The sequence below is a fragment of the Pongo abelii genome, chromosome 4 (genome assembly GCF_028885655.2).
Source record: "Pongo abelii isolate AG06213 chromosome 4, NHGRI_mPonAbe1-v2.0_pri, whole genome shotgun sequence".
Classification (NCBI taxonomy): domain Eukaryota; kingdom Metazoa; phylum Chordata; class Mammalia; order Primates; family Hominidae; genus Pongo; species Pongo abelii.
Genome location: NC_071989.2, coordinates 88,094,736 through 88,107,170, shown reverse-complemented (window position 1 = coordinate 88,107,170; position 12,435 = coordinate 88,094,736). Strand labels below are relative to the sequence as shown.

Here is a 12,435-nt window from a genome sequence, read left to right as displayed (position 1 = left end):
CCAGCACTCTGGGAGGCCAAGGTGGGAGGATAGCTTGAGCCCAGGAGTTTGAAACCAGCCTGGGCAACTTAGTGAGACCTCACCTCTACAAAAAAATTTAAAAAGTAGCTGTGTGTGATGGTGTATGCCTGTGGTCTCAGCTACTCTGGAGGCTGAGGTGGGAGGATCACTTGAGCCCAGGAGGGTGAAGGTGCAGTGAGCCATGATGGTACCACTGCACTCAGCCTGGGTGACAGAGCCAGACCCTGTTTCTTAAAAAAAAAAAAAAAAAAAGGCCAGGTGCAGTGGCTCATGCCTGTAATCCCAGCACTTTGGGAGGCCGATGCGGGCGGATCACTGGAGGTCAGGAGTTCAAGACCAGCCTGGCCAACACGGTGAAACCCCATCTCTACTTAAAAAAAAATACAAAAATTAGCCGGGCGTGGTGGCGCCTGTAATCCCAGCTATTCAAGAGGCTGATGCACGAGAATCACTTGAACCTGGGAACCTGGGAGGTGGAGGTTGCAGTAAGCTGAGATCACACCACTGCACTCCAGCCTGGGCAACAGAGCAAGACTCTGTTTAACAAAAAAAAACCACATGGAAAACACACTTGCTTGTTTCTAAATAGCTTCAAAAAAAAGTACATATGTATATATAGAGAATATATATTTTTATATACAAATAAACTATATACATAATAAATAAACAAATAAATATATATATATATACGCACACACTTTTTTTTTTTTTGAGACAGAGTCTCACTCTGTTGCCCAGGCTGCAGTGCAGTGGCATGATCTTGGCTCACTGCAACCTCTGCCTCCTGAGTTCAAGTGATTCTCCTGCCTCAACCTCCCGAGTAGCTGAGACTACAGGCACACGCTACCATGCCTGGCTAAATTTTGTATTTTTAGTAGAGACGGGGTTTCGTCATGCTGGCCAGGCTGATCTCGAACTCCTGACCTCAGGTGATCCGCCCACCTCAGCCTCCCGAAGTGTGCTGATTACAGGCATGAGCCACCACGCCCGGCCAGAATATATCTATTTTAAATAACTCTATGCTCTATCAAAAGCAAGTTGTAAAAAATATTGGTCAGTCAGTAAAGGAACATTTTACAGAAATCTTAAGTGAATATGTTAGTTTAGCAGCTAATTTCCTGATAAAAAGAAGGGAAGTGTTCCACTTTCCTTTAAAATCTGGAAAATCATATTTTTAAAGATTAGAAAAAAAGATTGCTAACAGAAGCTTTACTTATATGACTATAAATATGTGAACTCTCTTAAAATTTGCAGCGTCACCAGTGAACATGGCAACTATCTGAAAGAGTAGATGGAAGGGTCTGCACATACCTGCAGGGTCAGGCCTTTTTTTCCATCAGGCTTAGATTTTGTAGAATGGGTTTTGGGCTTTGTATTAAAGATGTTATTTTTATACCTGGAGGATATTTTAATTTGACCAACAAGAAATACATTATTAGAATTATTACCCTCATTGACTTTCTCAGGATGCCACCCTGTTGTCCAACCCAGGGAAAACGTCACGTCTGGAAAGAAGGATGTCACGGTGTCTAAAAATGGTTTTGCATCTATTACTTTGCTATTTCCATTTGGACCAGGAAGAATATCGGCATTAATCCATACAGGACGCTTCAGATGCCTCTTCACATTTTCCAAGAGCATCATGGATGGTTCTACAGCTGCCAGACTAAAAACATAATTTGTTGTCAATGAGGTAGATTCCCTAGGTAAAGTAAAAAGAAGTTCTTTTAGACTAGTGGTCGTAATGTTCTCAAATTCATAATAAAAATACAATAATGTCTGGGTTAAATAAAATCAAAGATTGCATAGCACCAGAGGGAAAAGCTAACATATGCCATATTTCTAAATGTTGAATTGTGCTTATCACTCATGAATATACCTTAAAGAGTCTATAAATATATGAATAGTAGTACTGTTTGTGGACAAAATAGAGGTTTCAAAACTTCATATTAGGATCACTTAGTGTGAAAACAGTTTTTTAAAAGACACAAATATTCACTCATTCGAGAATGTATAAATAAGATAAATGAAATACACTTAATAACCTGTAAATTCACATTTATGAAGTACCCAAGTGGATCCAAGCCCTGTATCTCTAATTCAGGCTCATGACCCTGGAGAATAAAAGTAGCTTCTTTCCTTTATGTATTCTTGGGTCAGTTTGGATACATAAACAATTCTAAAAATGACTGTAAAATATAAAATTATAGTATTTCCTTCAAGTTTCTGTTTCATTTTTCTTCTTTTATTGTAAGAACCTTTTCTGAAAATTAGAAATACATATATTTTAGTTTAAATTTAAAAAGCAACTTCACTCTTTTTACTTCCCTACATATATTCTAGCTGATACCTACAGACTTTGAAACACTAAGGTTTTAATCAGCTTCCATAATTTTTACTTGCCTATGTTCATTTATAAGAGAATTACCTTGTAGTGAATATTGTAATGGGAGGCTAAGAATTTTGGAGATGGATATTGGAGGGGAGAACACTCACCGACCCCTCCTCACATTTCCCTCTCTCTTCCTAAGAGATGGCAGTACTTCTATCTATGCTTCTACCTCTCTTCTCTCCACTCCTTTTGGGCCTCTTACTCTAACAGGAGACATCTAAATAATCTCATTATTTATTGGGTTATGTTTACCAGTGAGCAAGGATACTATGTACTAAAACCAGAGGAACCCAGGCTCTATCCCTTAGCCTCTAGCCCTTTTCCCTCTGCTGCCATGTAGTACACTTCCTTCTCACGCTTCTGCCCCTGAATGGAGGGCCTAGATTTTAGTGGATTAATAAACCTTAATGCTGGACTCTGCAGACTTTAATTTAGATGCTGTCATTTGTCTCTTTTAAATTCTCCCTGCCTTGCCCTGTGTCAACACCATGTTAAAACCACAATTCTGAGATCCAACGCTGTACTTCCTACAAAATTCCATTTTTGGTAGCAAGCAACTTGTACCTGTGACTCCAAAGCTTCCTTGTCTGTCAGTCCCATAGCAGCAGCCAAGTCCCCATGAGGTGCTGCTCTTCATGGGTGGAGTAAGGAAAAACCTTGAACTAATCCATGCATGTCTCCTGCCAAGCTCCTCTTTTTCCAAAAAGGACTCTGATTTCTTAAGAAATCTGGTGTCTATGGAAGCTGGGTTAAATACTAATTTCCAGTTTACATTTCAGGAGGGAGCCTCTTAGTCTTTCTCAATTTAGTAAGCTGACATAGAGTGGTTTAAGATTGATTCTCCATCTGATAATATCCAGTTTATTTTATTTATTTTATTTTTTTGAGATGGAGTTTCGCTCTGTCACCCAGGCTGGAGTGCAATGGTGCGATCTCCGCTCACTGTAACCTCGGCGTCCCGGGTTCAAGCCATTCTCCTGCCTCAGCCTCCCAAGTAGCTGGGACTATAGGCGTGCACCACCACACCCAGCTAATTTTTGTATTTTCAGTAGAGACGGGGTTTCACCATGTTGGCCAGGCTGGTCTTGAACTCCTGACCTCAAGTGATCCACCTGCCTCGGCCTCCCAAAGTGCTGGGATTACAGGCATGAGCCACCGCACCTAGCCAATATCCAGTTTCAAACAGCGTATTCTCCCACCAATCAAAATTCCACCAGTGTTTACTAAGTGCCTACTACATGCGAAGCACTGTGCAGTTAAACATAAGGAACTATGACAAAGAACACAGTGAAGCAAGAATTTAATACATTTATTCCATTTTATACGTAAATGTGTTAATTATCACTAATGTAGATGAAGGATAGTGATATTTTCCCTACTAGAAACTTAAATAAGAAAAACAAAACCTGCGGTTAAACAAATTTAAAACCTCACTAAAGAACCAAAAACTTTTTGTTGCTGTAGTTCTTATTTTCTAAAACTTGACAAAGTAATTCTAAAGTTCTTCTGGAAGAAAAGGTGTAACATTTTGTAGGAGAAAAAAGGACTGAGGACAAACTTTCCTAAACAACAAAATAAAATCTACAGTAGTCCACCTTATCTGCAGGGAATATGTTCCAAGACCTCCAAGGGATGCCTGAAACCACATAGCACCCAACCCTATATGTACTCTGTTTTTTTCCCTACACATACCTATCTCTGATAAAGTGTAATTTATAAATTAGGCACAGTAAGAGATTAGCAACATAAACTAGTAATAAAATAGAACAATTATAACAATATACTATAATAAAAGTTATGTGAATGTGGTCTCTCTCTCTCTCAAAATAGCTTACTGTACCGTACTCACCCTTCTTCTTGTGATCTGTCAATCTGATAACCGTGACGGCTATTAAGTGACTAACAGGTGGGCAGCATATATGGTGTGGATACGCTGGACAAAGGGAAGGGATAAGTCACACCCCAGGTGGGATGGAATGGGAAAGTACCAGATTTCACTACACTGCTCAGAATGGTGTGTAATTTAAAACTTATTAATTGTTTATTTCTCGAATTTTCCATTTAACACTTTTAGACCATGGTGTACTGCAGGTTACTGAAACTGCAGATAACAGAGGACTACTGTACACTACAAGAAATAACAGACCCAGCCTGGAAGGCTCAATATTGCATGTATTATAAAATGACACATCCTTCTAAATTAATCTATAAATTCCATGTGATTCTAATTTAAAATACAGTGGCCAACATTCTCAATTCTTACATATATTAGTACTAACTTTCCCATAAGGAAGTGCCAAAGCTTCACCAAGATGATCATCTGAAGAGGAAAGTCCTGGTGAGAATACTACTGAAAATTGCTCCTTGGTGGTATTTATTTAACTCTCCTGAAAAGAATATAAACTTAGTTATCATAGAATATATTTTTTTCCTAAGAAGTTATTTGTAAATCAAACTTCTAAATATCATACCCTGTTTTCCTATTAATTTCATTTAAAAATTGGGAATGATAAAATAAATATCATACTTAAAATTGTAACAAACTATATAAAATTGCATTGTTTAAGGGAAAATAATTCTTCGCTAAAACACTGAAGAGCTTGCTAAGACTCCAGATAAAATTTAAAAATATAACACTTTTTTTTTTTTTTTTTTGAGATGGCGTTTCACTCTTATTGCCCAGGCTGGAGTGCAATGGCATGATCTCAGCTCACTGCAACCTCCGCTTCCCGGGTTCAAGCAACTCTCCTGCCTCAGCCTTCCGAATAGCTGCGATTACAGGCATGTGCCACCACGTCCGGCTAATTTTGTATTTTTAGTAGAGATGGGGTTTCTCCATGTTGGTCAGGCTGGTCTAGAACTCCTGATCTCAGGTGATTCGCTCACCTCGGCCTACCAAAGTGCTGGGATTATAGGCATGAGCCACTGCGCCCAGCAAAAATATAATACTTTTTATTTGTGTACCAAACAAAGTAACTTAGAAGCACAAAACAAGAACTACTAAAACTTAACTAACAGGTCATTCAGCTGCTCTTACAAAGGGAGTGAGTGCAGCATTCTGGTTAAAAGTGTAAGCTCTCCAGCCAGGCTGACAGCTCTCTAGTTCCATTAACAGCTATGTGACAAGCGGGCTCCTTAGCCCCCTCCATCTCCATTGCCTCATCTGCAAAATGAGAATAACAGCAATAACCTACCTCTTAGGATTGTTACGAGAATTTAATGAAAAATACATGCAATGCTTTTAGAACAGTGTCTGACATGTAATAGGTGTTCATATACCTATTAGTTTATATTGAATCCCCTTCAAATATGTTATGATTTTAAAAAAAACTTGCAAAATCTTTGTTTCAGCAGCTCAGCCCTTTTGTGGTAGCTGCTAGATTTAAGAATGAATGAGCTGATCTGACTGGTGAAAAACCAAAGAATATGTCCCAGGAAACAATTCAAGGGGCAATAGTAAACATGAAAAACTGAGCACATGACATCAAGGAGATCTAAAAGTTTAAGCCGTCAAGCACTCAAGATCAAATGCTTTATTTCATGGTATAGAGAACACTGGACTGGCTTCAGGAGAATTAGGATCTGGTTGTAGCTTACCTGTTAAAGCTTACCTGTTACCCTCAGGTATATCACTTAACCTCTCTGGAACTAAGTTTCTTTGTCAATAAAATGAAATTGAACCATTCATAACTCAAAAAGTCTATGATTTATTATTATTTATTTATTTATTTGAGACAGAGTTTTGCTCTTGTTGCCCAGGCTGGAGTGCCGTGGCGTGATCTCAACTCACTGCAACCTCCACCTCCTGGGTTCAAGAGGTTCTCCTGCCTCAGCCTCCCGAGTAGCTGAATTACAGGTGCGCACCACCATGCCTGGCTAATTTTCTGTATTTTTAGTAGAGAAGGGGTTTCACCATGTTGGCCAGGCTGGTCTCAAACTCCTAACCTCAGGTGATCCACCTGCCTTGGCCTCCCAAAGTGCTGGGATTACTAGCGTGAGCCACCACGGTCTGTCGAAAAAAAAGTTTATGATCTTAAGATAGTTCTTTAATTCACAAGACCCTCTCAATCCAAACTCCTGTATATCAAATTTTATATATCTATTCATTCACTAACAGTATAATAAGGTTTATTCATATATTTTGCCCCATAACAAATGGTTAGAGTCATCTTAAGAATCCTACAAGATTCCAAGTCCTTATTAATTTCTTGAGATAATTCTATTTAAAAATATTACTCAGAGATGAAGTAGGCTTACTGCCAATCCTAGATTTCAATAGCAGCTGCCTTCATAAGCTTTACAGTGTGCTTCTGAAGTGTTGCTGTATATTTCTGGCTTGCTTTATCATTTTTACACTGCCAAAATACTACAAAAGTAAAATTTCCTGTGATGGCCACAGTGAAGGAAATGACAGCTTACTCTTGCTCTTCAGTATTAATGCCTCCAAATATTATTATTATTATTATTATCATTATTATTATTATTTGAGAGGGAGTTTCACTCTTGTAGCCCAGGCTAGAATTCAATGGCGTGATCTCAGCTCACTGCAACCTCTGCCTCCCAGGTTCAAGCAATTCTCCTGCCTTAGCCTCCCCAGTAGCTGTGATTACAGGCGCCCACCACCATGCTTGGTTAATTTTTCTATTTTTAGTAGAGGTGGGGTTTCGCCATTTTGGTCAGGCTGGTCTCGAACTCCTGATCTCGGGTGATCCGCCTGCCTCAGCCTCCCAAAGTGCTGGAATTACAGGCTGAAGCCACTGCGCCCGGCTGCCTCCAAGCATTATTTTTAAGAAACACTTTGGTTATTGGAGAATTCTAAATAATTCCCTTTACAAATATAATAATATAAATCAAATAGGATATGCATTAACTAGCTCAATGAATTTCTCCCAGCTCTCTCTCTCCTGGGTTACTTTTTAACAAATGTAGCATTTTTAATTTACCTTTCTGTTGTCACAATGGTCACTTACGATAAATTCCTTTATAAAAATTAATCTAACTTTAGCCTTTAAGGGTCTCCAAAAATCAATTTTAGTAAATAACTCAGTGGGTCTTAGGTTCATTTAAGTTCAGTCCTGAAATACATTAGAGTCTACAATTCCATTTTCAGTTTGGATAACACACAAAAAAATAGGTAGTCAGGCACAGCTATTACTTTTTTCCCAGAAAATTGAACATGTTTATACAAATACCTTTTGAAATCCAGCTTGATGCCTTTATTGCTTTTCATAACTTCAGTCAGCCACTCCTGTAGAGTATTATCACTGTTTGTTTCAGGGGGATGGGCCATAATTGGCTGGCTGTGTTCTGATCCATCACTTGGAAGAAGGACATCAGCCTCTATCATGTGAGCAGTACCTGTCCAAATAAAAGAACTTCAGTTAATGCTAAGAAAACAGGGCACAGAACTACAGGAGCCGCCATGTTCAGCATCCTTTTGAGGAAGATAAAAAAAAAAAAAGGAAAGAAAAGTAACACTCAGTGAGCAATTATCCCATGCCAGGCAGTATACAAGGCCCGTACACATTGTCCTTATTTTTTAGATTAGCAAACAGATGTCAAAAAGTTAAATGACTTTCCCTAAGTTACACAGATCTTAAGCTGTTGACATACTTCTGAATTTCTTTCTAATACCAGCAAAGTACACACATAATGGAAGGCTTAATAAGTATTTGCTGAAGTTTTCTGGGAATAAAAATCGTTACTTTTATCTTCTCACTCCTCAAATTAGAAATTATGGATATTCATTGCTCATGTTTGAAAGTCTACATTAAAAATTCACTTCTTTGACTTACAGTTTAGTTACTGCTTAAAAGCATACATCCTTTGAACAGGTAATGAGCTTCAGCAGACATGGTGTGAGTATGTTCAGCAGGCTGTGACAGACTGACTCCAAGATAGCTGCCAACAACTCCTCCGTACATGCATACTGCTCTTCCCATCAACTTCCTCTTCCCTGCCTATTCAGCTGGGCTGATCTTGTGTTGGGTTGGGGCCATAATTCCCCAAATGCCATAATCTCGAATTTTGAAATCCCAGAAAATCAAAATCCCTAAAGTCTAAAATCCCCAAACCCACAATCCCAAAAGATCAAAATCCTGAAAATATTGGAAAAAATAATTTTAAAAATTCTTTAAAATACATTTACTTACATTTTTTAAAATTTCTTTTTTTTTTTTTTTTTTAGAAACAGGGTCTTACCCTGTCATCCAGGTTGATGTAGTAGCGCATCATACTTCACCGAAGCTTTGACCTTCTGAGCTCAAGCAATCCTCCCACCTCAGCCTCCTGAGTAGCTAGGACTACAGGTGTGTGCCACCATGCCCAGCTGATTTTAAAAAAAATATCTGTTGTAGAGACAGGGTCTCACTATGTTGCCCAGGCTGGTCTTGAACTCCCAGGCTCAAGTAATCTTGCTTTGGCCTCCTCAAGTGCTGGGATTACAGGCATGAGCTACTGTGCCAATCCTGTTCGTTTTTAAAAGGGCATTTATTTGAGAAACCTATGAAAACATGGCAGAACACTTCAGAGGCCACTTTACACAATAAAATAGGCAATAATAACACACATTTTTGCAAGCATAAACACCCAGGTGTATTAATCAGCTGCAGAGATATAACAGTTATAAGCAAATGAACTGCAGTCATAAAGAAATAGCTTAAATACCTGCAGTCATCTGAAATAACTTGATGAACAACCTAAGTCTTTTGACAAGATCAGTCAAAAACTGTGATGGGTTGCCATCACACATGTAGTCACCCAAAGAACTGCGATCTTGAGAAATTTTATCTTTCACAAATGCAGATGTACAAACGGATATCTCTTCATTTCCTGTGAAAGTTTCAATGTTTTTATCAATAAGCGCAATGGTTACACAGAAAGTCAATGTTGTGAAAACGCACCTCTGTGGAGTCAAATTTGAAAAAAATGCATAAAACAAATTAGAACACTCTAAAAGTCTCTATACAATCTATACCTCCAATACCAGAAACAATGCAAAGATGAATTATGTAGCATAGTGAATTATAAAAAACAATGCTGACCATTTAAAATAGTGGAAATGGCCAAACACGGTGGCTCACGCCTATAATCCTAGCACTTTGGGAGGCTGAGGCAGGCAGATCACCTGAGGTCAGGAGTTGAGACCAACCTGGTCAACATGGAGAAACCCCGTATCCACTAAAAACTCAAATTTTAGCCAAGAGTGGTGGCAGGCACCTGTAATCCCAGCTACTCAGGAGGCTGAGGCAGGAGAATCACTTGAACCCAGGAGGCAGAGGTTGCAGTGAGCTGAGATCGCGCCACTGCACTCCAGCCTGGCCAATAGAGCAAAACTCCCATCTCAAAAATAATTTTTTTTAAAGATAAATAATAAAATAGTGGACAAAAATGAAAAAGAAGCTTTGACACATGAAAAAAGTGGGATAGATGACAGGTAATCGCACAAGTGTACTCCATAAGAGGTGGCCAACCTGCACTGCAATGAATAGTTGCTTTCTTCTTTCCTTTTTCTTTTTTTTTGGAGACAGAGTCTTGCTCTATTGCAACCTCAAACTCTTGGGCTCCAGGGATCCTCCTGCCTCAGCCTCCTGAGTAGCCAGGACTACGGGCATGCACCACTACACCCTGCTAATTTTTCTAAATTTTTAGTAGAGATGAGGTCTCACTGTGTTGCCCAGGCTGGTCTCAAACTCCTGGACTTAAATGATTCTCTCACCTCTATCTCTCAAAGTGCTAAGATTACAGATGAGAGCCACCATACCCGGCCACATTTTTTCTTTTAGGGCATGAGTCTCCTTGGAGAATACATTCAGATTCATTTTCTATCTGGCGCTGTTTTTTCTCGACTTCTTCTATGATTTGATATGCACCTGCATGAGTATTCTCTATTAAATTTTCCGATCTTCTGTGCCATGCTTCTATGCTGCTTTGGGTACGTGGAAATGCATTTCACATGCACTTATATGCAGATCACAAATTTGGTGGAAACAATACTGATGGTCAAAAAGCAACTCCATGGCATGTCTTCTTATCCGACCATGCATGTCATTATCTTCAAACCAGTCAGTAATTTCTCTGGGTTCTTCATGCAAATGCAGCTTTTCATTTACTAAAAGCTCCTGGAATTTCATCAGTGGGAAGGAATGCCCATGCAGACCCATAAGGCATTTTAAACTGAAGTTTTTGTCACTGCCATCTCACGTGGCCAATCCACTCATCTGAGTTTTCTGTCAAAGGCATCAGGCTGAATGAAAAAGACAAACTTTACTGGTAACAACTTGAAATTCACTCTTATAAGCCTTGACTGCACCTAATTCTAAGTCTATCATTATAGTTTGGGGATTCAATTAGATATTAGGGATTTTAGACTATGGATTTTGATCTTTCAGCAATTCAACACTCGGGATATGGCATTTGGGATTGCGTCTTTTGGGATTATGATTGGCACCACTTTTGACCTGCTTTGACCAACAGAAGGTAGTGGAAATAAAACTGTCAGTTCTAGGGCTAGCCTTTAAAACAGCTGGCACCTTCGGCTTTCTTAGTCTTGAAATCCAGCCACCATGTAAAGACATTCAGGCGAGATTACTGAAGACTGAGAGACCACATAGAGAGCGAGAAGCCACGTGGAGGAGAACTAAGACTTCCTATCTGACAGAGAGCATTATGGCCACTGACATATGAGTGAGGTCATTTTAGAATTTCCAGGCCCAGCTGGGCACCCAGCTGAATGCAGCTACATGAATATCCTAAGCCCGTACTACATGCAACAGAAGAACCACCCAGCTGACCCATAAAATCATGAGAAAAAAATACAGCACTGCTATTTTAAGTCACTCATTTTTGGGTATTCTATTACATAGCAATAGATAAAAAGTAATAGGTAGCTGGAAGTGGAGTGTTGCCATATCAAAAACATGAAACATGTGGCATTGGCTTTGTGACCTGGTGGAGGCTAAGAAAGGCAAGGAGGGAACTGTTCATGGAAGCTGGAAGAGCAGTGCAGAAATTCTTATTGGAAGCTTGAGAACAATAAGCTCATTTTATTGTTTTCCATAGTGGTAAAACTTCTGGCAACACTGTCACTGTAGCAACTGGTGGAAGATAGAGAGGATACCCAATGAATCTGTGGATTTGGCTAAAGAGGTTTCTGGGGAAATGGTGAAAGTGGCAACTGGCTTCTTTTAACTGCTCATAATAAAGAATGAGAAGAAAGAGCTAAGCTAAATAATTAACGTTTCAGATTTTCAGCAGCATATAGAGAAAATATTTCCAAATCAGGACTTTCTGAATTCAAAAATAAAACTGTTTCTTATTCCTGTCCTCTCCAGCTGGCAAGAGATTCTCAAAGTAAGAGACAGTCTCGGGCCAAAAGTTAAATCTAGGGTGTTGCCTGTCTTAGTCTGTGTTATACTGTGATGACAGAATAACATAGACTGGGTAATTTATAATAAACAGACATTTATTGGCTCACCATTCTGGAGGCTGGGAAATCCAATATCAAAGTGCTGATACTTAAAGAGGGCCTTCTCACTGCATTTTCACCTGGTGGAAGGCAGAGGGAGAGAACACCCACTTTCCAAAGTCCTTTAAATATGGCATTAAACCCACCCATGAAGGTGGATCCCTCATGGCCTAATCACCTCACAGTAGTGTTACACTGGCAATTAAATTTCAACATGAAGCCAGAGTGGTGGCTCACTCCTGTAATCCCAGCACTTTGGGAGGCAGAGGCGGGAGGAGATCACTTGAGCATAGGAGTTCAAGACCAGCCTGGGCAACATAGTGAGACCTCATCTCTACTGGAAAAAAAAAAAAAAAAAATTAGCCAGGCATGCTGGTGGCACACACCTGTAGTCCCAGCTACTTAGAAGGCTGAGGAGGGAGAATCGCTTAAGCCTAAGAGGTCAAGGCTGTAGTGAGCTGTGATTGCATCACTGCACTACGGCCTGGGTGACAGAGCGAGACGTTGTCTCTTAAAAAAAACAAAAAATTTCAACATGAGTTTTGGATGGAACAAA

At 39.5% G+C, this 12,435-nt stretch overlaps 1 protein-coding gene across 18 annotated transcripts in view; it reads right to left on the bottom strand.

Annotated features, from left to right (window-relative positions):
- Nucleotides 1-12,435, bottom strand: part of FAM151B (family with sequence similarity 151 member B) — a 54,330-nt gene that overhangs the window by 20,602 nt on the left and 21,293 nt on the right. For 8 of the 18 annotated variants that reach the window (XM_024247767.3, XM_054555680.2, XM_063724157.1 and 5 more), the window contains 2 exons: nt 7,606-7,771; nt 1,470-1,687 (listed from right to left, as the gene is read on the bottom strand). In XM_024247767.3, the coding sequence (XP_024103535.3) occupies nt 1,470-1,687; nt 7,606-7,771 (384 nt within the window). The other 10 variants (XM_054555679.2, XM_063724156.1, XM_024247766.3 and 7 more) reach the window with 4 other exon arrangements.